General features: G+C 43.3%; 1 protein-coding gene across 18 annotated transcripts in view; it reads right to left on the reverse strand.

The window, feature by feature from the left end:
• The window catches only part of dlg1b (discs large MAGUK scaffold protein 1b), a 94,091-nt gene continuing 68,539 nt past the window's right edge, over nucleotides 1-25,552 (reverse strand). For 6 of the 18 annotated variants that reach the window (XM_051378127.1, XM_051378130.1, XM_051378134.1 and 3 more), the window contains 21 exons: nucleotides 23,969-24,064; nucleotides 23,273-23,326; nucleotides 21,810-21,860; nucleotides 21,007-21,131; nucleotides 19,826-19,995; nucleotides 19,403-19,539; nucleotides 18,571-18,715; nucleotides 15,072-15,201; nucleotides 14,122-14,278; nucleotides 13,512-13,614; nucleotides 13,294-13,408; nucleotides 11,530-11,706; nucleotides 11,365-11,431; nucleotides 8,676-8,775; nucleotides 6,924-6,965; nucleotides 5,923-5,973; nucleotides 5,741-5,842; nucleotides 3,619-3,791; nucleotides 3,232-3,341; nucleotides 2,970-3,061; nucleotides 1-2,603 (listed from right to left, as the gene is read on the reverse strand). In XM_051378127.1, coding sequence (XP_051234087.1) covers nucleotides 2,497-2,603; nucleotides 2,970-3,061; nucleotides 3,232-3,341; nucleotides 3,619-3,791; nucleotides 5,741-5,842; nucleotides 5,923-5,973; nucleotides 6,924-6,965; nucleotides 8,676-8,775; nucleotides 11,365-11,431; nucleotides 11,530-11,706; nucleotides 13,294-13,408; nucleotides 13,512-13,614; nucleotides 14,122-14,278; nucleotides 15,072-15,201; nucleotides 18,571-18,715; nucleotides 19,403-19,539; nucleotides 19,826-19,995; nucleotides 21,007-21,131; nucleotides 21,810-21,860; nucleotides 23,273-23,326; nucleotides 23,969-24,064 — 2,304 coding nt within the window. In that variant the 3' untranslated portion in view covers nucleotides 1-2,496. Of the gene's footprint in view, nucleotides 2,604-2,969; nucleotides 3,062-3,231; nucleotides 3,342-3,618; nucleotides 3,792-5,740; nucleotides 5,843-5,922; nucleotides 5,974-6,923; nucleotides 6,966-8,321; nucleotides 8,356-8,675; nucleotides 8,776-11,364; nucleotides 11,432-11,529; nucleotides 11,707-13,293; nucleotides 13,409-13,511; nucleotides 13,615-14,121; nucleotides 14,279-15,071; nucleotides 15,202-18,570; nucleotides 18,716-19,402; nucleotides 19,540-19,825; nucleotides 19,996-21,006; nucleotides 21,132-21,809; nucleotides 21,861-23,272; nucleotides 23,327-23,551; nucleotides 23,609-23,968; nucleotides 24,065-25,552 lie in introns of those variants that run through there. The other 12 variants (XM_051378131.1, XM_051378138.1, XM_051378139.1 and 9 more) reach the window with 7 other exon arrangements.

A 25,552-nucleotide genomic window follows, 5' to 3' on the forward strand; every position in this document is an offset into this window, starting at 1 on the left:
TAAAGGAACGTTATTATTGATTTATTGATTGATTTCCAAACATTGGTTGTGATGTTGCACTAAATGTTTCATTCACATCCAAATATTTATATTTTAACGTCTAAATAAATATTGTTTAATAAAATGTATCAATAACAATCAATAACATTTCCATCATTAAACATTATAAACTCTAGAGCCATGTTCTATATGGAGTTGATTCAATCAATAATCTATAATCAAACTAATAATAATAATAATAATTAGTGAATACTGTTTAGAATAAAATATGTGTTGAAAATAAAAAAGGTTCATTTTAAGTGAAAATTATGAAATAAAAAGAAACAAAACATATAAAGAAATTAACTAGTTCGAAACCAGTGATCAATATATCAATAAATCCCCAATCAGTGATCATTTAATCAGCTCGTTCAAACAAACTAACTGTGTGATTGATTGTCGCTGTAGATCCTGGTCGGAGGTCAGCAGCAGAAGAAGAAGAGCACTTTCTGTTTTCTTGTTAAGTTTTTATTATGCTTAAAAAAGAAAATTAAAAGACAGAGGAGGTGGTGATCAAAAGAAAAAGAAAAAATATATATTCATATTCAAATATCTTTATACTTTTCTATTCATATATGATTAACAATGCGAAGAAAATAACTCCCGTAGTAGTAGTGCTTAAGTAAAGTTCAATATAGACTTTATTATAACAAAATAGGCAGTTTACCGAGGGTTAAATATCTGTCAGAATCTCATTGTACAATAATCGTCTCTGTTCGCGGTTCCACTGACGACGCTGACGGACGTCTGACGGGGTTCGAACTCGCCGCTCAAACACAACGATGATTAAAATAAAAACCCAGAATGAAATGTGTGACGATGATTTAAAGTTTAAAATCAGTGGAAGGTCTCATCGGGTCAACAAACAAACAAACAAACAAACAAACAAACAAACTGGAGATAAAGAAGAAAACAACCTCGTAATTACAATTATTCTCTTTTATTACCAGATAAAGAACTTTTATTTCTGATTCTTGTGATCTGTCATTTATATTTATTATTGTTTTGTTATTTATTTATTTGATTAAAAGATAAAATAATTTAGTTTTAGTGAAAATGAGAAAATTATGAGAAATTAAAGTTTTCTTATGAGTTTTTTCAAATTATCAAGTTGTTTTCTCTTAATTGTAGATGAGCTGAAATTATGTTTATATTAAGTTCTTTTGGTAATTATGAGATAAATAACTTAAATTTCTGTGAGTTTTATCTAATTTGTCATTTTCTCTTAATTATATTGTTTTCTTGTAATTATGAGTAAAAAGAATCATGAAACAATTTTCTTGTAATTAAAATCTCTTAATGAGTTTTCTCAGTTAGTTTCTCCTGATTAGATCAAACGTCGATGTTTTCTCTTAATTATGAGATAATTAAGAGAATATTGATTATAGTGCAGTTTTCTTGTTATTGATAAATAATCTCATAATTAAATGTCCTTGTAATTATAAGAACATTTTCACTTAATTACAAGTTTACTATAAAATCATTTTCTTTTAATTGTGAATTTTTAAGAAAAGAAAATGAACTTTAGCTCCTTTAATGAGACTCGAGAAGATAAAGATATAATTAGCAGTAGAATAATCGATGCTGTGACCTTTGACCTCGTAAAGCTAAATGAAAACATCGAGCAACAAACGATTATTATTCGTCAGTTTGAAGAAGAAAACAAGTCAAATGAATCAGATTTAATCTTTTGAGACGTTTGCTGTTAGAAACACGGAGCAGAAGCTCCGCGGCGCCCCCCGGTGGCAGAGCGGGAACCCTGCAGCGGCGTCCCGACAGACGTCTGCAGCGGCGAGGAGCAAACAAACAAACAACAAACTAAATCGAGTGAAAGAAAAAGAAATGAGCGCAGAACAGAAGAAGAAGCTGTGACGTCAGACGCTCAGGTGAAGGGGCTGATGGGAAATAAACAGGGGTATTAAATGACATGCTGTTAAAGCTCAAACGTGCAAAGTTTTGCTTTTTGTGTCTCCGCCTTCCTCCGGACCGACAGACGCTGCCTGAGACTGAAACTCTGTCCGTCCACCGACGTTTACCTTACGAGACAAACAAAAGGGAAAAAAACCCACAAAAAAAAAAAAGAGAGAAAATCTGCTTCGTACGTTTCTTCTCTCCACTTTCATGGACACGTCTCCTTCTCCTCCTCCTCCTCCTCCTCCTCCTCTTCCTCTTTAGTTCTCCTCCCTTAAACATTAAGGAGCTGTACCGCGTTCAGTGTGATGTCGTCATACTTCCTGTGTGCTTTACTGTGCTGGTCAGGAAACCCAATAATGGAGTCTTATTCAGGCAGAAATACAAAATAAAACACCGTCAGTGTCGGGTCGTAGATCGGGGGGGTTGGGGGGTGAGGAGGGGTGAGGAAGGGTGAGGCTGCCGTCTGCAGGTCGACTTTTCTTTTCAAAATAAAACAAACTGAATCTAAAGAGAGGAGCGATGGAGCAGACAGAGTTTTGATCCTCATAACTTCTCCTTGGACTGAACCCAGATGAACGGACCCGACTGCTCCTCGATGATCTGCTTCACCTGATCGTAGATCTCCTCCAGAGTGTCGCCCTGAACGATGGCTGCAAGGAGCAAACACAGCGAGGTCAGCGGAGCAACAAACTCCTGGACACTACAGCGAGTCGGGATGCATTGAAGTTCATAGAGTCAACTTTAAATCCTCCAAACGTCAGGAAGGTTTCCATGTTTGTTTCACAGAATAATCAATACTGATATATAGATTACATATTTTAATGCCTTTATATTAAAACCCTTTTATACATTTAAGAGCCTGTTTGTTGACAGTAAGACAGACGGGTCCTTTCAATATGAACCACTGGGTCTGACAGAGCTGTAACGTCTCTATACGTTACGTTCTCCAGCGTGAAGAGGAAACAGAAATGTGAGTTCGAGGACTTCCTTCGGGTCGGCGGGCGGCGCCGTCTCACCTGTGAAATGCTCGGTGAACTCCTGCTCCAGCTTGGTGGCTCTGTCGAAGGTTTTCCTGCCCTGCTCCTCCGTCAGACGCTTGTTCATCTCCCTGCAGGACCAGAGACCAGATCACAACCAGACCAGAGACCAGATCACAACCAGACCAGAGACCAGATCACAACCAGACCAGAGACCAGATCACAACCAGACCAGAGACCAGATCACAACCACTGTGTAAACCGACAGCCACAATGTTTGTTTGTTTGTTTGTTGACTCACATGATGTTCTCCACAGATTTGGGTTTGATGAAGATGGCGATGGGGTGAAGCTGAGCCAGCTGGAGTCTCTTGATGGCGTTCCCCGACACGTCCAGGATACAATGTTTACCCTGAGAACCACAGAAGAAGAACGAGTGAAATCAACAACCTGTTATTGACAATCAGTGAGTCGGAGCTGAAATGAGACAAAGAAGCCTCAGAAACCGGACCAGGACCTAAATGCTTGTTTACACAGCAGGACCCTGACCTGGGTTGGACCAGAGGAAACAGGGACCAACTTAAAACCTCCAGTTCAATGAGTAAATGTCCTATTTCTTATCACATTAGTACGTTAGCTTATAAACAGAGTCTGCTAGCGTCTACAACCCACACAGAGTCAGCACCAACCTTCTCGGCAACCTCTCGGACCGACTGGACGCTGGTTCCGTACAGGTGGTTGTTGTACTGTCCCGCCTCGATGAATCTGTGGTCCTGGATGTCCTTCTCCATCTGCTCTCTGGACACCACGAAGTGATAATCTCTGCCGTCCACCTCGTAGTCTCGCTTTGGCCGGGTCGTATCTGAAAGCGAGGAGGAGGGAAACTTTAGATCAGAGAAGATCTGATGATCAGTGATCCATAAGGAGGGTACGGACCCATTAGTTTGCTATGTAACGACCAAAAGCTGCTAACCTATATCCTGGCAAAAAGAATGCAAAAAATTATAACAAAATTAATTAATCCAGACCAGACAGGCTTCATCCCTGGCCGACAAGGAGCTAATAACATAAGAACATTAAACATCATAACGTGTGCCAAGAAAAATAGGCAAAACTCTATGCTTATTAATTTGGATGTTCGGAAAGGTCTTGACAGTGAATTGGCAGCTTTTATATAAAACGCTGGCTGTTATGGGGTTCCACCCCACATTTGTAGACTGGATAAGAGTCATATATACAAACCCAAAATCACGTGTTAGTGAATAGATGCTGTTCAGATTTTTTTTCATCTTGAGAGGGGTGACAGGGTGACAAATAGAACACAAAACTTCTTTCTATGCAGATGACATATTGACATTTAAATGCGATCCAGTTACCTCTGTCCCAGCATTAATGAGAAATTTGAACGAACATGGAGAGCTCTCAGGCTATAAAATAAATCAATCAAAGTCAGAGGCAATGATGCTGGTGGGGCACTGACCTGCACAATTAACAGGCAGCATTAAATTCCACTGGTCTAATCAAAGGTTTAGATACTTGGGTATCATCATAACACCTGACGCATCACAGCTGTACAAAGACAACTATGGCAAACTGATGGGTGAAATAAAAAATGACCTTACAAGATGTGAAGTTCTCCCCTTATGCCTAATAGGACGAGTGGAAATGATACGAATGAACATATTACCAAGGCTGCTCTTTGTGTTCCAATCTCTACCCTCTACTCTAAATTTATTTGGCAAAACAGAAGACCCAGAATCAGATTGCAAAGATTGTTATGCACAAAAGACAATGGAAGCCTTGATTTACCTAAACTGAAAAAATATTATTGGGCAGCTCAGCTTAGATCATTGGTTGCATGGATATCTGAAGACAACGATACTATATGGGTTGGGATGGAGCAGAATGACTGCCTAAACTTGCCCCTAGACACAATTCCATTTAGAACTAACGGATAACAGTTTAGATATGAAAGAAAAATGGGAACTGGAACACCATAACTCCAGATAACAGCTGGGGATTGTTCGGAGTGTGCGGAGAAGGTCACAAAATTACAAATAGCCCTATCTGGAAGGAATTTGAATGGAAAACTAAGATGAGGTTTTTCAGGACTCCTGTTGTCACATCAAAATTTGTGGATACCTCAGATCAGTGCTGGAGGGGCTGTGGCCTGGTGGGAGACCACACACATAAGATACTGGCTAAACATACAAAATGAAATAAAAAATGTTTAAATGTAGATCTTCCCTTAGAACCATCTTGTTTTGTGTTAGCAATATTACCAGAAGATCTAGAAAACAATAATCAGAGAGTATTGCTGAGAGTCCTTCTAATTGCTAAGATGATGATTACAATCTCCTGGCTGAGGCTGCAGCCCCCCCCCCACAGTAGCACAATGGAGAGAGAAAGTTAAGGATGTTTACTACATGGAAAATATAACTGCAAGGTTACACTTGAAATCGGATGTATTCCTGAATAAATGGTCCCCAATTATCTCATATTTTATTGATTGATATGATTGTTGATGTGACTGATGGAGGTTTTTCTTCCCCCTGCCATTCAATTATGAATAATGAATGTTTGTAAACTGTATGTTCATCCTCTCACTCAGTGAATGAATATCACTGCTCACTTTCAAATATGGACTATCTGGACATTGTTAAGATGTCAAAATCCATGGACTACCTCTAGCCCATTTACACCTGTGTTGTATCCTTGAACGTGTGAATGTATATGACTGCACCTGATCAAGGTTAAAATCTGATCTGATAGAGAGTGAGACCCAACCGGACCCGCTGCAGGAGGACTTACGGGGGACGCAGGATCCAAACTTGTCGGGGAACTCAGAGATCAGGTCGTCGTTGATTCGATCCTTCATGGGGCCGAGGATGATGACGGGGCGGGTGTAGTTTACTGTCAGAGAGGAAGGAGACCGTAAATATCTGCACTTCCTCCGCTGGAGGTTAATGCTGGATGGAGATCAATGAACTCACCTTCCTGCTGAACGACGGGTTCATACGACAGAACGTACTCCTCCTGCCCGCCTGCAGACACACAGAGGACGGAGAGAGAGACAGTTTAACTGAGGGGAGGAGGGAGGGATGAAGGCTGAGGATGAGTACGCTGTCCGACAGTCGCCACAGTCATACAAACCTTTCATCAGGTTCACAGATATTTACTGTTTAATATATTAAGTCAACTTTAATACTGTTAATTTATTTCTATAATTATGTTAAATGAGTGTCATTAACAGTAAAAAGTATTAGTTGTGTAATTTTAATGTATTAGTTAGTGAACTGACAGATATGTTGTATAATGATGGAAGTTGAATAAATGTTGTTTATCAGTGTATAAGGTAAACTGTCCAAATACAGTTGTTATCAGTGTAAACAGCAATAATTACTGTAATCTCACAGATAATGACTTTTATTACACTTCTATAACTTTTAACATTCACATTAAAATAATAACAATCCAATAATAACAGCACTCTGCTGTAAATGTAAGTCTGATTATTGTATTATAGCAGAGTTCACCTGGATTTATAGATCATTGTTTTACACTGTAAATATCTTTAATTCAACATTAAAAAGATTAACAAAAACAATATTTTATGTTAAATTAAAGGTAAAAACTGTATTTTAATTTTCCGTTATTCTACTGTATCTTTTGGCACCAAGCTGCAGGAATATTATTACTGCGCTGTTAACGATTTCAATTCACACACACACACACACACACACACACACACACACACACACACACACACACACACACACACACACACACACACACGTTCAGGGACGTTAGCGGGGAGGTTAACTGCGTGTGTGAGGTCATGCTGTTATTAGCCAATCAGCAGTTTGTGCCCATTAATGACATCATCAGTGAGGCGGTTAGCGGGTTCAGCCGGAGGTCAGCTGACTGTTAGTGCTTCCTGTCAATCATCGAGCGTAAGCGGCAGGCAGCGTCGACGGCAGAGTGTCACACTTACGGTAGCTACTTTCACTATCGCTGGCGTTAGAGGTCACGTGCTCTGGAATCACAACAAAACACAAGGTCAGCCCGGGAGCAGCGGCGCTTACCCACAATGCTTTGCATCCACAGGACTGGAGGAGTCCGACCACAGTAACACAAATATGAACAGACGGGACGTTCAATTATCATTTTACAGTTCAAGACTTTAACACACTTTAACCCTGAGTTAGCATTTCAGCTGACAGAGCTAATGTTTGGTAACTGAAATAAGTTCTGTGGGTCACACGGGCTTCATGTTCTGTTGAGTACTGAAATATTCCAGTTCATCAAGTTAAAATAACACATTCATACTGCAGCTGCACAGAGATTCACATAGTGGAGACCATCTTCATTCAGATATCCAGAGGTCAGAGGTCAACGGGGATCAGTCATATATAAACCTGAACCACGTATAGTTCAACCAATGAGAGACTCTACATCAACTCCTACAACACCAGAGAAACCTCCACGAAGGTCCAGGAAGGTCCACGAAGGTCCAGGAGGACCCAGGTGTGAAGGTTCACCTGAGCTGTGAGAGGACGACGTCGCCCAGAAAACAAACTCTGTGACGTTTCTACGAGAGTGAAAGTGAAGAGACGGAGCTCCGGGCTGGAGGATCCTCGACAGTCAGTGGAGAAGAGGAGGAGGAAGAGGAAGAGGAGGAGGAGGAAGAGGAAGAGGAGGAGGAGGAAGAGGAAGAGAAGGAGGAGGAAGAGGAAGAGGAGGCCACCAGGAACCAAGAGGCGGACTCTGCCAGTCCTCCATTAAAACCAGTAAAAAAAATTTAAATCTTTTGTTTGTTTTCTTTATTTTTGTAACATTAAATAACTTTAAGCTTTTATTTTCTCATTTTATTCTTTTTATTTACATTATTTTGCAATAAAACTTCCACGTTAGCGAAGATCAATGGATGTGAACGACGTTGAACGTGGAGATTTATGGACGACGGGATGAAACTTCCTGTAAAAGTTCTGTTTAATTACTTTAATTAAACCGTGAGTTCGATGTCGTTCACTAAAGAAACAACCAAAAGTTTAATTACATTATAATCTGCTGTAACTCATCACTGGTAATAAGATTACTTTCCACAGTAACTAGAAGTGTAACTAATTACTTGTTGTCACTAATAACATTAATCAACTCAACAAAAAGTAATAAGTTACTTCTGTTGTTTCCTGCTGATCTGAATTTTGGGCAGAAAGGACACAATTATTAATTATGTGGAAAGTATCAGAAAAGTAATATAACTAGTCGTGTAACTAATTACTGTTGAATAAAAGTTATTAATATTCAGCTGAAAGGATCCAGCTGGAGGCCTGGTGGCTGATGGGAGATTTTATGTGGTGAGAGGGTGAGGTGGGGGGGGGCCACTTACTGTGGGTTTTGGGTATCATGTCATCGCTGTTGTCCTGAAGTCAGCGGAGCCGAGTGAACAACGAGGAGAAAACAACCACAAGAAAACACAGAGTTACTACAGCGACAGAGAGCAGAGGGGACGCAGCCGGCCGGGGGGGCTACGGGGCGGCCATTTTGGCTCCAAAGAGGAGGGGGGAGGGGCCAAATCAGTGTTTCAGTCTCCATTAACGACTGTAAGAGCGGCTTTATTTTAGCCCCGCCCCGTTGCCGTGACAACCGGTGCGTTTGCTGACCTCTCTTCCTGTCGCCGACCAACCGTCTCTCAGACAGACAGCCCCGCCTCCCCCGCCTCCCTCGCCGCGCTGGTACTTACGGTCGACGTCGCTGGTCTCCTGCTCGCTCGCCTCTTTGCTCTTGTAGAACGGAAACTTTCGGGTAAAGAGGTTCTTTTTACGCTTGTCATTGAGAGACTGCTGAGGAGGAAGAGGAGGAAGAGGAGGAGGAAGAGGAGGAGGAGGAGGAGGGGTGATGGAATAAAAAAAAGAGGAGGAAGAGGGGGAGATGGGGGGAGTCTGATGTTGGTTTGGACAGAATGAGACGCTTTGTGTCTGAGTCTGTGGCTAACAGGCTAACTGGCTAAAACTGAACAAACACAAACAGTAGAAATTAACTGAGTTCTGGTTCCTGCAGCGTGACGGAGGAACCGACCTCCACCATCTGTGGTTCTGTTCAGAGCCAGCAGACTCCTTTAGTAAAAACTAGACGACTGCCTTTATAAAGGAGTCTGGAGGCTTTGAAGACTTCTGGTTCTTCTTCACATGAACTTCTGTTTGTATCTTTCTGTCTGATGAATGTTTGAGCTGATTTTAATGGAGTTAGTCTGTAATGAAGTCCAAACCACAGAATCAGACGTCTGCTTCAAGCTGATCATCGTTGCATATAAAGTGAACCTCGATGCTCTGAGTGGAGGTCAGAGGTCAGAGGTCACAGTGACAGTGAACGCAGCAGACAGAAGCAGGAGGAGCTGAACATGCAGACATGCTTCAATGTCAGTGAACGTGTTGGGATGAGCGACATGTGGACGATGTGACTGAAGAAGAGTGTGAGCGTGACGAAGAGAGAGACTGATGGCTGCTGGTTTTATTGGAGATTGTTTCCACCGCTGGACGGATGCACAGAACATTTACTCTTTATCTCTCAGTCTCTGATCCTGATTGATCTCTGTCCCTGATCCTGATCAATCTCTGTCCCTGATCAATCTCTGATCCTGATTAATCTCTGTCCCTGATCAATCTCTGATCCTGATCAGTCTCTGATCCTGATTAATCTCTGTCCCTGATCAGTATCTGTCCCTGATCAATCTCTGTCCCTGATCAGTATCTGTCCCTGATCAATCTCTGTCCCTGATCAGTATCTGTCCCTGATCAATCTCTGTCCCTGATCAATCTCTGTCCCTGATCAATCTCTGATCCTGATCAGTCTCTGTCCCTGATCAATCTCTGTCCCTGATCAATCTCTGTCCCTGATCAATCTCTGATCCTGATCAATCTCTGTCCCTGATCAGTCTCTGATCCTGATCAATCTCTTCCCTGATAACTCTTCCTGATCAGTCTCTGATCCTGATCAATCTCTGATCCTGATCAGTATCTGTCCCTGATCAATCTCTGATCCTGATCAGTCTCTGATCCTGATTAATCTCTGTCCCTGATCAATCTCTGATCCTGATCCATATCTGTCCCTGATCAATCTCTGATCCTGATCAGTCTCTGATCCTGATTAATCTCTGATCCTGATCAATCTCTGATCCTGATCAATCTCTGATCCTGATCAATCTGTGTCCCTGATCAGTCTCTGTCCCTGATCAATCTCTGATCCTGATCAGTATCTGTCCCTGATCAATCTCTGATCCTGATCAATCTCTGTCCCTGATCAGTCTCTGATCCTGATCAATCTCTATCTCTGATAATAATAATAATATATATAAATATATTAATAAAGTATAATACAGAGTTGAACTGACAGGAAAGTATCTGATCGACTGTTTATATGAAATATATAATATTGATACGTTCAGCTTTCAATAGGTTGTCATCAGCAGGAGGCGGGACTAGTGACATCATTAGATCACATGCTGCAGTTCAGTGTTATCCAGCAGGAGGGGGGGTGAGACAGGTGAGACAGGTGAGACAGGTGAGTGAGGAGGAGGAGGAAGGTGAGCAGCAGACAGTCAGACATCAATGTCAAGCGTTTCTCTCTGTATGAGGAGGGAGGGGGGAGGGAGGAGGGAGGAGGTCATGCATGTATTTTTCCTCCCCCCGTCAGTCTGGTGTGTTAGAGGGCGGGGCGGCGGGCGGCGCTGGGCGGGGGCGTTCTGCCAACGCGTGTTAAAGCGACACACGGTTTAAAAAAGGTGCTGGGGAGGCGCTGCTGCGGTTCGGCTGCTGAGACGTTGGAGCGGTGAGGAAGAAAACGTCTCAGAGATCAACAACAACAACAACAACAACAACAACATGCTGTTAAGTGTCGAGCTGGTTTTAAACATTAGTCACTCATTAGTAGAGTTCATCGTCACACAGTCGATCTATAATCAATCGTATTTAACTCAGGAGTCCCATGATGCATTGTGTTATTAGCTGTTAGCTTAAAGCTTCTATATATGAGCTATTAAACATTATATTCTCTATAAACAGTCACATGGTGTCTCTCTCCCTCTGCCTGTCTCTCTCCCTCTGCCTGTCTCTCTCCCTCTGCCTGTGTTGTATCGCAGCCTCTCTGTGGTTTGTTTCCATAGCTGCTGATCCTGTACTCGTGTTTGTTTCCGTTAAATCGAGGAATCAATCAATAAAGGAATGAATGCGTCTATTGTTTCAAATGCTCTCTGAACTCAGGAAAACAGAAAATAATAAATGTTCAAGTGAATGCGATATGCTTCCGTATTTGGGATCCATGATGTCGTCTACTGTTAGTGGACTCGACTCTCTGACCATAATTCACACAATGCATCTTGGGAGTTTGAGTGGATAAGAACTACATCCATCAGTACTGAGGGAGGAAACACTCACCCCTCTGTCTCGAGACTTTGCGTTAAACTTCACCGTCTTTAATCTCGCTCTCTCCTTCTTCTCGACCCTGAGGTCAAAGAGGACAGAAGGTCAAAGGTCAGAGGTTTGATACACATTTAACAATAAAAGTTCTTAAATAAAAAGGCGGTAAAATAAACAGCTGACCGTCTCTTGCTCGGGATCACGCCGACCTCCTCCACCTCCCCCTGTGACGTCAGCTGTCGGGCCTGCCACCACTCATCATCGGAGGCGTTCACCACGTGGAGGATGTCCCCGAACTTAAAGTTCAGTCCCTGACTGGGAAGACCCGAATCCCTGGTCTTATCGTAGTCAAACAGAGCTCTACAGACAGACAGACAGACAGACAGACAGACAGACAGACAGACAGACAGACAGACAGACAGACATTAACTTTATTGAAACACACTGAAGACCATAAGAGGAAAAGGTTTTGCCCTGGATGACGTCTTTATGAGTTCAGTGAAACATAAAATGCATTATGTAGTATTTGTGTGTAAGAGTATATTTTGTTAAGATAGCCATGTCACTGTTATTCAACCTCTATATAATGTTGCTGTTTTTAAAGCTGTCTGGCCTAAAGTGGAGCTGAAACATAATTAAGCCTTTGGGAACTCTATAATGATCCTTCACCCATGAAGATATTGACTGTGAGTTGCAATCATGGGAAAGACAAAAGAGCTTCCACAAAGCTGAGAGAGGAGATTATTTCATCACAGCTGGAGGACCTTGGGTATAAGCAGATTTCCAAATAATGTAATATTCCAAGAGACACCATTGGGAGCATTATAAGGAAGTTTAAACCTTATGGAACAGCTGTAAACCTGCCTGGCTGTGGAAGAAAGTCCAACATTTCACGTGCACTGAACTGACTTCATGCCCGGAGTTGCACACTCTTGACCACAAGGAACATCAACAGTCGACTAGAATATGTCAGGAGGAATTAGGATGAGACTACAGAGTTTTGGAGACAGTTCTATGGACTGATGAAACCAAACTGTTTGGATATATGGACCAGCGGTATGTCTGGGGTGTGAAAGGCCAGAACAATACCATCAAACATGGAGGTGGGTCATTGATGATGTTGCAGTCTTGATCGTGTACCTGGCATCATGGATTCCCAGAAATACCGGGCCTCTTTAAAGAGGAACGTTCTGTTGACGGATTAAACCTTGGTGATCAGTGGACTTTCCAGTTAGACAACGATCTCAAGCACACCTCCAAGTCAACCAAAGCTTGGTTGAGAAAAAGGTCCTGGAACGTCCTGGAGTGGCATTCTCAAGTCACCAGATTTAAATCCGATTGGAAATCTTTGGTGGGATTTAAAGAAGGCAGTTGCAGCACGGAAGCCATCAAACATCACTGAGCTAGAGATAGAGTCTGATCGAGAGTTGTAAGAAGCTACGACGGAGTATTAGGGCCAGACTAAAATACATTTTTTTGAGGGGGAAATTACGAGAATAAAGTCGTAACATAACGTTTGTTAGAAGTTATAAAAGCTAAAGGATGCTCCACAAAGTACTGAAGTTATAGTTAGCTATAATACTGTACGTGTGTTAAAAGAGTAACATTTTTAATTTGAACTTCAAAGTTAAATCAACTTCTGTTGTCAGAATAATTCAAATATGTATCAATAAATATCTGTTGTTGTTTAATGAGTTTTTTTCTTATTTATCATCAATATCTTTCACCCACATCACTGTAATGTATTGTGAGTTGAGGGGGTTGAATATTTCTGACTGTATGTATAATTTTAGTCTTACAACTTCACTTAATGAATTATATAATTAGTATTTTAAAACTAAAATATATATTTTATTATATAATATATGTGTGTTAAACTGTAAAAATTAGTTTACAAAATAAGAGCTAAAGGTTTAAAGATGGCGTCCAGGTGAGTGGATACCTTACCTGACGTACAGCGACCGTTTCTGACTCGTCCGTAAAGATCCAGAACCAGAACTGATGCTGCTGTTCATCATCTGCTCTCTCAGGTCGTGGATCTTCGCCTCGAACCGACTGTACTCTGGACAGGAAGTGACACAGCTCAACGTCAAATATTCATGATAAACTCTACGATCAAAGCTATTGATCTATTGATCGTGTGACGGGTCGTGCAGCTGTCTCACCCTCCGGTCTGTAGTGGGCAATGATCGTCACCGTCTGCCCGGCGTTCTTCAGGGCGGCGGCGGCCTGTTCGTGGGTGGCGTTACGGAGGTCGACCCCGTTCACCTGAGGACAGCAACAGAATGTTATTGATCCCAATACACTGTATCTGTATGGATTATTGATCACAATACACTGTATCTGTATGGATTATTGATCAGTATACACTGTATCTTTATGGATTATTGATCAGAATACACTGTATCTGTATGGATGATATTGATCCCAATACACTGTATCTGTATGGATATTGATCACAATACACTGTATCTGTATGGATTATTGATCAGAATACACTGTATCTGTATGGATGATATTGATCCCAATACACTGTATCTGTATGGATGATATTGATCAGTATACACTGTATCTGTATGGATGATATTGATCAGTATACACTGTATCTTTATGGATAATATCGATCATTGTTAACGTTTAGTCTCCACTAAAGAAACACTAGCTAACTACTAAAGGCTGATAAGGTTGATTAATGCTTCAATAATGGGAGTATTGATTACTGATGCTGTGTGTGTGTGTGTGTGTGTGTGTGTGTGTGTGTGTGTGTGTACGTACAGAGACGAGTCTGTCTCCTTTCCTCAGCTCTCCACAGAGGTCAGCTGGTCCTCCGGCGAGGATGAAGGAGATGAAGATCCCCTCTCCGTCCTCCCCGCCCACGATGTTGAAGCCCAGTCCTGTTGCTCCTCTGTGCAGCACCACCTTCCTGGGCTCCCTGTGGGACCACAGTCAATCCTCCTGACGTCATTTACCTTTTATAAGATTCTCTGTCTGTATTCTGTATTTTTATTATCACAACCTGGTTCTGATTCTGGTTGCTGTGTGTAATAGCAGGTTTCCACCAGCAGAGGGCGGAACAGCTGTTTGTGTTGGTTATAATTGAATCTACTGTTTCACCTCCTTTTTAAAGCCTCATTATGTAACTTTACCACCTTAAAATAACAGTACCTCATTTATAATAAAGCCATTAAGGTCACACACCACCAACTGGAACTGGATCAGATCTTAATGGAGGGAATATTTCCTCCAGCTGCTTCAACTCTCTGTGATTTACAGAGTTTCTGATGGACAGTAAAGTAGCCGCTACCAATGGAGCTGCTGTTAGTTATCTTAGTTAGAGCAGATTATTTACAGTTAATGTTACATCAGAGGGGCGTTTCTGATGGTTTTAGGAACTTCTTATACAATTCTCTGTCTGAGTAAACTGATTCATTCAGTTTCCTGTTCAGATCTTGAGATCTCGGCCTTCTGTGTACCCCCAGGTTGGGAACCACTGCAGTAAGTAATCCTGATAAATGTACAACTGTCCATATTTACCACAGTGGGATTGAGACTGTGGGCGAAACAAATACCAAATCTTACATAGTGTGGATTTACAGCCGGTGTGGTTCAACACGGCCGCTCCCTCTGTAGAACGATTCTTATTATCAGCTGATTATAAACTAATGAAACTATTATTATTATTATTATTATTATTATTACTATATGTGTGATGTGTTTGTCCTCACCGGGTGACATCATCGTCTCCCAACATGCTCTTCGGCGTTGGGGAGTAGCGTCCCGAGGATGCTGGTGGGGGGAGGGACTGACCCAGGAAGTTGGGGGGGCTGATATGGTTCTCCATGTGCTGGGAGTACGCTGGAACAGAGAGACAGACAGCTTCAGTCAGTCTCTGGTCTCCTTCCCCTCCTCCTCTACCAGCTCCTCTACCTGCTCCTCCTCCTCTACCTGCTCCTCTCCCTCCTCCTCTACCTGCTCCTCTCCCTCCTCCTCTACCTGCTCCTCTCCCTCCTTCTCTACCTGCTCCTCTACCTCCTCCTCTACCTGCTCCTCTCCCTCCTCCTCTACCTGCTCCTCCTCCTCTACCTGCTCCTCTACCTGCTCCTGCCCCTCTACCTGCTCCTCTCCCTCCTTCTCTACCAGCTCTTCTACCTGCTCCTCTACCTGCTCCTCTCCCTCCTCCTCTACCTGCTCCTCCTCCTCTACCTGCTCCTCTCCCTCCTCCTCTACCTGCTCCTCTACCTGCTCCTCTCCCTCCTCCTCTACCTGCTCCTCCTCCTCTACCTGCTCCTCCTCCTCTACCTCCTCCTCCTCTACCTGCTCCTCCTCCTCTACCTGCTCTTCTACCTGCTCCTGCTCTTCTACCTGTTCCTGCTCCTCTACCTCCTCCTCTACCTGCTCCTCCTCCTCTACCTGCTCCTCTACCTGCTCCTCCTCCTCTCCTGCTCCTCCTCCTCTACCTGCTCTTCTACCTGCTCCTGCTCTTCTACCTGCTCCTGCTCCTCTCCTCCTCCTTCCTGCTCCTCCTCCTCTACCTGCTCCTCCTCCTCTACCTCCTCCTCTCCCTCCTCCTCTACCTGCTCCTCTACCTGCTCCTGCCCCTCTACCTGCTCCTCTCCCTCCTTCTCTACCAGCTCTTCTACCTGCTCCTTTACTTGCTCCTCTCCTGCTCCTCTCCCTCCTCCTCTACCTGCTCCTCCTCCAATACCTGCTCCTCTCCCTCCTCCTCTACCTGCTCCTCCACCTGCTCCTCTCCCTCCTTCTCTCCCTCCTCCTCTACCTGCTCCTCTCCCTCCTCCTCTACCTGCTCCTCCACCTGCTCCTCTCCCTCCTTCTCTACCAGCTCTTCTACCTGCTCCTCTACCTGCTCCTCTCCCTCCTCCTCTACCTGCTCCTCCTCCTCTACCTGCTCCTCCACCTGCTCCTCTCCCTCCTCTCTCCCTCCTCCTCTCCCTCCTCCTCTCCCTCCTCCTCTACCTGCTCCTCCTCCTCTACCTGCTCTTCTACCTGCTCCTCCTCCTCTACCTGCTCCTCTCCCTCCTCCTCCTCCTCTACCTGCTCCTCTCCCTCCTCCTCTACCTGCTCCTCTATATATGTCTACAGATATAGATATAGTACATATATATATATAGTGGGGAGTCAGATCGTCCGTACTGGTCCTGTAACAGAATTGTTTAGTTCGCTCTGGTAGATGTAATCAGAGTGTTAGTGGATTAACCCGACCGCAGCGGCAGCAGCTGAAGCTCGACGCTCGCTGAGTGGATTTGCTGCTCGTCCTTCACACGTCAACCTCAACATCAGCGGAGGAGGAGGAAGGGGACGGGGAGGAAGAGGAGGAAGGGGACGGGGAGGAAGGGGAAGGGCTGTTATGGTTGGATGACGCTGACACAGAGACGCATCCCCGGCTCCTGAAGAAAGCAGCTCACTGAACTGTGTCAGCAGGTTCAGCTGCAGGTACATTTGAGGTATTTCAGCCTTTACGTTTGTCCTGAGCAACTAATGATTCACATAAAGTTTAAGTCCAGGCTACTACAGGGATATCAGACGATTAAACAACATTTAAAGCGTAAATTCTGCGTCCACTGGAGCTTTTACAGTCACTAGAAGCACATTCACACCGTTTGTTGTAACGTTAGCTAGCAGCTCACAGAGGCTAACTCTCCGGCGTCGTTATAGATACAGAGATGGTTTTGGACTGATTAAAATGTTTCCAGAAACACATTTTGGTGAACTATTTTTGTAACGCGAGACAAAGTTTCCAGACAAGCCACCATGTTGGTAGCAAAACGTTTGTCCAGAGACGCCCTGTGGACACGTCCCATCACTTCGATCAGCTGATCATTGGAAGAGGTTTCATCAGGACACTGAGAACATTTGTCAGGAAGCTTTAAACTAAAATCAGTCTGCCCATGTTTCTCCTTCTTTGTGTTCGGATTGTTATAATTCCTACAAACACAGTGTTTGTGTTTGTTTACTGTTCATGTTACAGCTCAGAGATATCTCTAAATTTAATCACTTATTAACTCGGAGCTATTAAACGTTTTACAGGACAGAGCAGGTTTTACTTTACTATGATCTAAGTTAGCATAGCACCTATCAACCAAACTTCATTCAGAAAACAAGCATTTTAAAAGAAGACTAATACGTAATCTATTTGCTTTTATTAGACCTTTTACAGTAGAATATTTATTATCATTTTAATAAATTTCCAGGTGTTTCCACGACTGGAAAACTAGTCTCTAAATATCCAGATTTTCCAGGTTTTCCAGGACTTGTAGGAATGTCGCCCTTACTGCAAATATACTAGCACATAAAGTTGAGTTCATTTAACTGCTGTCAGTAACAGGAGATATAGACAGATTTATCCTCTACAGTTAACTTCCTGTTCAGCGATCAATCATCTGATCACTTCTATCCCGGTCAGACGGTTGAGCCGGACATCGTTCCTCCTGTCCTCACCAGTCCAGGATCAGTCCGTCCTTCAGCGACCTCACATTAAGGTTCACGAGGGAGTCGTTGGGACCGGATCCAGGGTTCGTGCTCTGAATACGTTCCCGCCTCGCCTTGACTTTGAGACGTGTTGTTTGATGAATGCCACCGTGGGGAACGCCACGCTGCGGTCCCTGCTGGATTCTACACTAATTCAGGGTCAAAGGCACAAAGTCACCCGGTCCACATCAGAACCGGGACCTGCTAATCTGGTTGGTGTGACTTTAGAAGACCTCCAACCACAGGCTTCATGTCCTTGTGTGGCCGCGGAGAGGATCATTTGAGTTAATCTCAACCGTCTGACCGAGGAGAACATCCCCGGTTGAATATCTCTGATTATTATCATTAACCTCTGAAGTGTTCTGGTGTCTGATGAACCTTTGAAATCCTGGTTCTGTTACTCATCCTGGATCAGATCTGATCTCCTCACCTGAACCTGAAGTTAATGTTTAAGTGATTTTATGTCATCTGTCTATACGTTTCCTATCCTCCATCAAAGCTCTGATCAACCAAACTCCATTCAGAAAACAAGCATTTTAAGAGTCGTTTGCTCGTCGTCTTGATGTCGTTGTTTCAGCATCATTTCGATCCGTTCATTGATGTTAAATCACAGAATCGTCTCACGCTTTTAGGCTCAGACTGCTGCAGTGCAACAGGTTAAAGGTCTCATCAGTGAATAAACTGTAACAGTGGTTCTGGTTCTGTTGTGGTGTGAAATTAAAAACCATCATCACTCACAGTTGGTGAGGTCGGGCGGGGCGAAGCTGTCGTTCATGAAGACACTGTTGGGTTTTGCCACTTTCAAGTAGACCACGTCAGGAGTGTTTTTCAAGGCAGTGACGGCGTGTTCGTGGCTCACCTCCTCCAGGCAAGCACTGTTCACCTGAGCATATAGAGGAGACACATCAGCATTCACCTCCTCAGAGCGACTGCGTACAGTAAATACACTGCAACACAGGAATCACAGAAGACTGTTTCTGTATAGTTACTAATAATGACACCGAGTCAGATTCCCCTTGAAATCAATGAAGATGGTAGAAACACTTTTGTCCACAGGGGACGCCAGAATCAACACAAAATGTTCCTTTTAGCTGCTTTAAGTAAAAGTATTTGTAAGTATTATTATCAAAATGTACTTTAAGTATGAAAAATAAAAAAGTCGTCAAAATAACAGCCAGGTCAGCTACGTTAGTTAGCTAACAATTCATTAGCAACAAAGCTAACGTTATCCAGCTAACAGCACAATCAGACAATATGTTCCACTAGCTTAGCATTAATGTTAGCTTTGACTTTGGACTCTGTGTGGTGGACTCTGTGTGGTGGACTCTGTGTGGTGGACTCTGTGTGGTGGACTCTGTGTGGTGGACTCTGTGTGGTGGACTCTGTGTGGTGGACTCTGTGTGGTGGACTCTGTGTGGTGGACTCTGTGTGGTGGACTCTGTGTGGTGGACTCTGTGTGGTGGAGCAGAGGAACAAAGCTACACTACAACCCGATCACTGTCTGCTGATCAAGAGACTGAAAATACTTCAGAACCTTTGAAACTATAAAATAAGGAGTGAAGAGTCTTACAGCCAGCAGTTTGTCTCCGATCTGCAGCCTCCCGTCTTTATGTGCAGCTCCTCCTTCGATGATCTTGGTGACATAGATACTGTTGTCGCCCGGGATGTGCTGGTTCCCCACGCCACCTGCTATACTGAAGCCAAGACCTGAAACACACCACAGACCAGGACCAGAGGGGGGACGTTACTGAGCACCAACATTTATAAGATATCACAGAAACAGCAGGCTGCTGCCAATTTAACACCGGCACAAATCAGGACACATAAATGCACAAAAGCATATTTTAGGATGTTTCCGTGGAAACCGAGGCTTTGTTCTTGAGTCTGAATAATCGTGAGGCCCTGAGGGATTTCACCAAAGCTCCTCAGCCAGCAGAGACGCACAGAGACGACTCCTGTACCTGCCGACTGGATATTTAACCCTTTCTGGTACCTTTGGGGCCTTTCACCAGTTTGATCTCCATCACTTTCTCCGAGACAGGTTTCCTCCTGCGGACGTAGAGTCGCACCAGCGAGCCGGCCTCCTTCAGAGCCTCCACGGCTCGGCTGTGGGTCACATCCCGAACGTCCACCTCGTTAACTCTCAGGATGACATCGTTGACCCTGAAACACAGGTTAAACACGGGTTAAACACGGGTTAAACACGGGTTAAACACGGGTTAAACACGGGTTAAACACAGGTTAAACACGGGTTAAACACAGGTTAAACACAGGTTAAACACGGGTCGAACACGGGTTGAACACTATAAATGTTTGTTGTTTTATTTGAGTTTCTGGTCCTTTTATGTTGATGTTGGATTGAGTCTATATGTGATGTGTCTATATTCACAGTACGAGTATGAACACTGTAAAAATATTTGTTTAAACTGAAGACAACAAAGCAATAAGTGATCAATGACTCTTTAATCAATGAGTTTCAGTTTGTTTCTACCTGACCTGAGCTTTCAGTCGGACACATGAGCCTCCCTAATGACTGACAAACCAACAAACAGGGTTCACGTTAGAGGCAACCTGAGACTGAGGCAGGACCCGCCGCTCTTCATCACGCAGTCCGTCATCTTCACCTGGATCAGGTGTGTCAGACTCTGGCTAAATAATGAATGAGGTAGTGAAAGACAGCAGGACTCTGCAGGGGATTCTGGGTAATGGACACCAGCTCTTAAATATAGCAACTGTTCTCTATATAAAGACACAGAGTCACATGGTGTCTCTCTCCCTCTGCCTGTGTTGTATCGCAGCCTCTCTGTGGTTGGTTTCCATAGCCGGTCTGCTCCGACTGAAACTGCTGTTTTTATCATCTACGTCGGTGAATTAAGGATTTATTTCCACCAAACCAGAGTTGGTGATTGTTGGAAACACTAACAGAGACGCTTTTAATGAGTTTGATTCTGGTTCGGTCCACTTTGAATATATGTGAGGTAAAATTACTGGTTTTATTAATAGAGTCTGGTAGCGACCGCACTGGTGCAGTAGTTTTTAAACGCTGGTACATAAATTCAGTTCTTATCTGATACATTTTAATGCATTAAACACCTCAACAGTGATAAGAGGTGTAGAAACTGATCCTGTAACTATGATGAAGTTTCACTGACTCCAGATGAACTCCATACTGACCTGAGCCGTCCATCCTGAGCGGCAGCTCCTCCGGGTATGACTTTGGTGATGAAGATGCTCGGGTCTTCGCCGATGTGGGGGTTGTCTGTGCCGCCCGCGATGCTGAAGCCCAGTCCCGAGTTACCCTGGATACCACGGCAATCACCATGACAACCACAATAAATAAGAACAAAACACGTCAACATACCTGAGCAATATAATAGAGAAACAGAAAAATCTTCACGTTCAGACTCAAAGCGACAACTGACTTCCTGTCTGCGGCTCACTGGTTCCTACTGAAAACACAAATACGTAGTTTCAGGTTTAAAAAAGTTCAGAAGTTTTTAACCAAACAGAAAGAAAATGGAGCCTCTGTTAGGGACTATTTTCACTGGCGGATTAATCCACATTTGGAGCTCCAGTATTCATCAGGCATCAGGATGAACACAGTTCTTCATTCATTCATTTGATTTATCTTATTATTATTTTATTTATTCATTCATTATTTTACAGAAAATCTTTTACCTGTTAGCTTATTAAAATAAGGACTGCACTGAACATAATGGGGAAGATGTAACAGAAGATAATAAAGATTTAAAACCAGCTTTCATTCAACAGATTCATTCCTCCCACAGATTTCTGAGTAAGAAGTTAAGATGAAGTCCTGTAGGTCTGTGGAGGCACCAGTTGGTCCTCCGGAGTTTAAAAGTACAATAAAAGCAGTGAGTCAAAGTCAGGCTGTCGACGTCTGCTGCCAGGACTCCTCTGAGTTATGGACTCGTTTATGTGAGAGAGAACAACAATAAAAAGGACTGCCGCCTCACCCTCTCCAGTGTGATCTCCTCGTACTCGTAATCAGCCTCCGTCCCGTTCACCTGCGCACACACACACAAACACACACACGCAGTTAAAGGTTATTGATCAGAAATCTACACATTCATATGTTTGTAACTGTACTAGCTGCTATTAGCTAGTTAGCGCTCCCATTAGCTGTGTGTACCCAGACTGGGAGCTGGAAGGACAGAGGGAGTTTATGTATGTGTTATTTAACAGTTATTAGGCGTCTGTCAGCCTGTAGCCGCTGTTTGCCCAAAACAATGATGATTATTGTAATGACCATCATATTCCACAGCAGCATTTTGTATCTGAAACCTCAATTAGATTTTAATATCATCATTAAACTGCAACTGCTCATGTTAAATGTTTATCTTTCAAAGCCCCTGTTCACCCTGCAGAAGTGAGGTAGATGAATGGAAACAGAACAGAAGCTCTTTCATTGAACTGATCCGACTCTTGAGTTGGACGAGGCGTAAGCTGAGCCAGAGTAATAAGCTGGTTTTTAAAACCTCCTTCTCTCATTTTCTTAACATCTCGCTCTTCTGCAAATTAAGCTGGCAGAGATAAAGCGGGATCTCGCCGACGGCCGCCAACATCTCGAGCATCACAGAGCCAATCAGAGGCCAGCCAGCTGTTTAGTCTCATTTAGGCCGGTCTGACGCCAGGAACGAGTCCCGCTAGGACAGTCAGAGACGAGGACCTGTCCTTCACTTCATCTACGCACAGATAGATGTACATCTCCGTCTGTCCCTGTCGGCTGTCTCTGATCGAACTTTATCCACATTCTGATAAAAGCAGCCAATAAAACTGAAGACTGATGGTCTCACAGTGGGTGAGAAATCAATTCAACAGTTATTTAATTTTAGAGCTATTTTACGTCCATATTGGCAAAAAGAGTACAAATGATATGAAGGAGAATCAGTATTAGTTCCATGACGGGTTGATTTTACAGCGTAATCAATACTGATCTTTCCTAAAAACACTTTTAAAAGACAAATACAACTTTATACACTTTAATAACAAGCACATCAGATTTAATTAGGAACGTAGTCTGAAAACAGGCCCATAAAGGGCAACTAAGTCCAATTAGATGATAATGATCCTGATCAGCCAGCATAAGTTATCAATACCCACATTATTAAAGCATTAATCAAATTAATACTGTCAGACAACCTTTAGCAGTTAGCTAGTGTTTCTGTAGCGGAGACACAATGTTAAAGATGATACTACTATGAAACTACGTTCCTAATTAAACATGATGTTCGTTATTAATGACTCCTGATGTGGTTTGACGGACTCTGGGATTACTCCTGGTCAGATCTTCTAGACTCCAGGTTACAGAGAGGAAGTGTAGTGTGAACGAGGCTTTGGAGCAATAACAACGAACTCTGGCCCTAAAAGATGAAAAAGAAACTAAATGAACAATCAAAAGCGCAGGTGATGGACTCACATATGGAGGCGTGTCCAGGCTGTCTGTGTTGACCACCACAGGGGGAGGATTGGCCTGAGGAGAAAAGACAGTGTCAGAGGAAACCAACAAAAAATAATACACCCCCCATCAACATCCAGCCACAAAACCTCAGCACCCTCCCACAGAGCTCCACCCCTGCAAACACAGCACACACTGGACCCAAGCTGTCCGCCGTGCAGCAAATAAAACACATCACAGACCAACTGAGGATAAAACAGGAAGCAGAGATTAGTGCGGACAGAGCGCTGCGGTACGTACATGGTGGCATTTCACACTGCAGAAGATGCAATGCTGAAGCATGAAGCCTAAATCAATCAAATCAAAGTCCTGAAGGACGGCGGTTCCGCTCCTTCTGCTCCTTCTTCTTCTAGCTTTGAACTCAATCTGTGCCCTCACTCACTCACTTATTCTGTTTCTGCCTCGATGGCTCGCTCAGTTTCTGCCCGGGAGGAGCCAGATGGGCTCTTAAAAGTCACGTGGGGGGAAGTGTGGCATTTCTCCCACTGTTCCTATCTCTAATCTGCTCACTTCATCAGAGCCACAGCTGGACGGCAGCAGAAACGGAGCTGGACGGTGAGCAGACAAACACATGGAGAGAGAAACCAACAGGCGGACGGAGCAGAGGAGGAGGACAGGTGGAGGAAAATAAAAAACAACAACAAAATAAAAAGAAACCTGTGACGTCGGAGGGATGATGGTGGTCTCGGCTGCGATTGGCGAGACCGGGATCACAGGGATTATGGGAGAGGAGGGCGGGGTGGCCTCGGCCTGCTGAACAATAGCATGGTGAGGGGTCAAAGGTTAGACAAACATAGTGCAGCACAGATGAACAGCAGGAGGAGGATGGAGGATGGAGGAGGAGGATGTATGCATGTCCATGGTGACTGACAGGTTTGTTTTTATCATGTCGAGGTGCCAGTGGGGCGGAGTTTGACACACAGGGTGGTCGTAGAGCTCGGCCAATTGCATGACGGCGCTCTGTGATTGACAGATTACCTGACACTTCTGCTTTTTGGACAATCCTGATGTGACAAACTCTGCTCCCATCTGCTGCTCTGAGGAGATTAAAACCACACTATCTGACCTGTGTGTGTGTGTGTGTGTGTGTGTGTGTGTGTGTGTGTTAAATCCCTGCTCCCTGGGTACAGTCTCAGCGGGGGGGTGGATGTCCTTTTTGTGATTATTGAAGAGCAGCAGAAAGTATTAACCCCAGACAGCCTGCACTGACATCAGCACAGAAGGTCAAAGGTCACACTATCAACTGCCCCAGCAATATGTTACGGTGGCAGATCTGCTGTTTGCACTATTCTATCATCTGATTTTAGATTATAATGTTATTACACGGTCGGATGCTGTTGCCTCGTGGTTTACATCAACCTTTTTCTTTAAGGGACTCCTGACTGTGACTATATGTGATTATATTCAATGCAGAACAATAACAGTAGAGAGTGAAGTCAATCACTGCAGGAAGTTTGATTATTTCCTGTGAATATTGATCAGAGATGAGTTTTCCTGATATATTGATCCATTCTCTGTCTGTATTCTGTATTTTTTTTATCATTGTAACACTCAGACTTAATATTCTTCTTTCTGACAGATTCACTGTTTATTCTCATTGATCTATCAGCTGTTTGCTTTCTGATGCAGGACGAGGCTGTTGATCAGAGACTGAAGCTCTGTCACTGTACACTGCGATCAATAATAATAATATACACTGTGATCAAACTTTACATCCTAAATAATAAAATAAACTTTAAAACTATCTATTTAATTTAGTTTTCTTCACAGAAATAAACAAAATGCTGAGTTATCTTACACTTGGGTTGAGACCCACTGCTTTACATCACTTTTCTTCAGGGCCGATACAGATATTGATTATTAGTAATCAAACAGACATTTGCAGTAAAAATGAAAATCTTAGTCTCAAAACTTAGAAGAACCAGTAGAAAGGAAGCAGTCGATACCAGTGAAATTCTACGAGTCTCGATAATAACTCTGAATATTATAATTATTCATCTACATATAGAAGATAACTCTACAGTTTATACACTGTTTAATGATTATAGATTTGAATTTATGTGACTACCACCCAACATCTGTGAAACCTCACTGAAACACAAAGTAGTCCCGTTAGCGCCCCTGTAGGATGTAAAATTCAGCACACTGTGAACCCAAATGGGCAGAACTAATCAAAGGTAGTGATGGGAAAGATCCCAATGTTTCCGACCTGTGAGTGTTCACGTCAGTGAACAGCTCAGA

Source organism: Dicentrarchus labrax, unplaced genomic scaffold (genome assembly GCF_905237075.1).
Source record: "Dicentrarchus labrax unplaced genomic scaffold, dlabrax2021, whole genome shotgun sequence".
In the NCBI taxonomy this organism is placed as follows: domain Eukaryota; kingdom Metazoa; phylum Chordata; class Actinopteri; family Moronidae; genus Dicentrarchus; species Dicentrarchus labrax.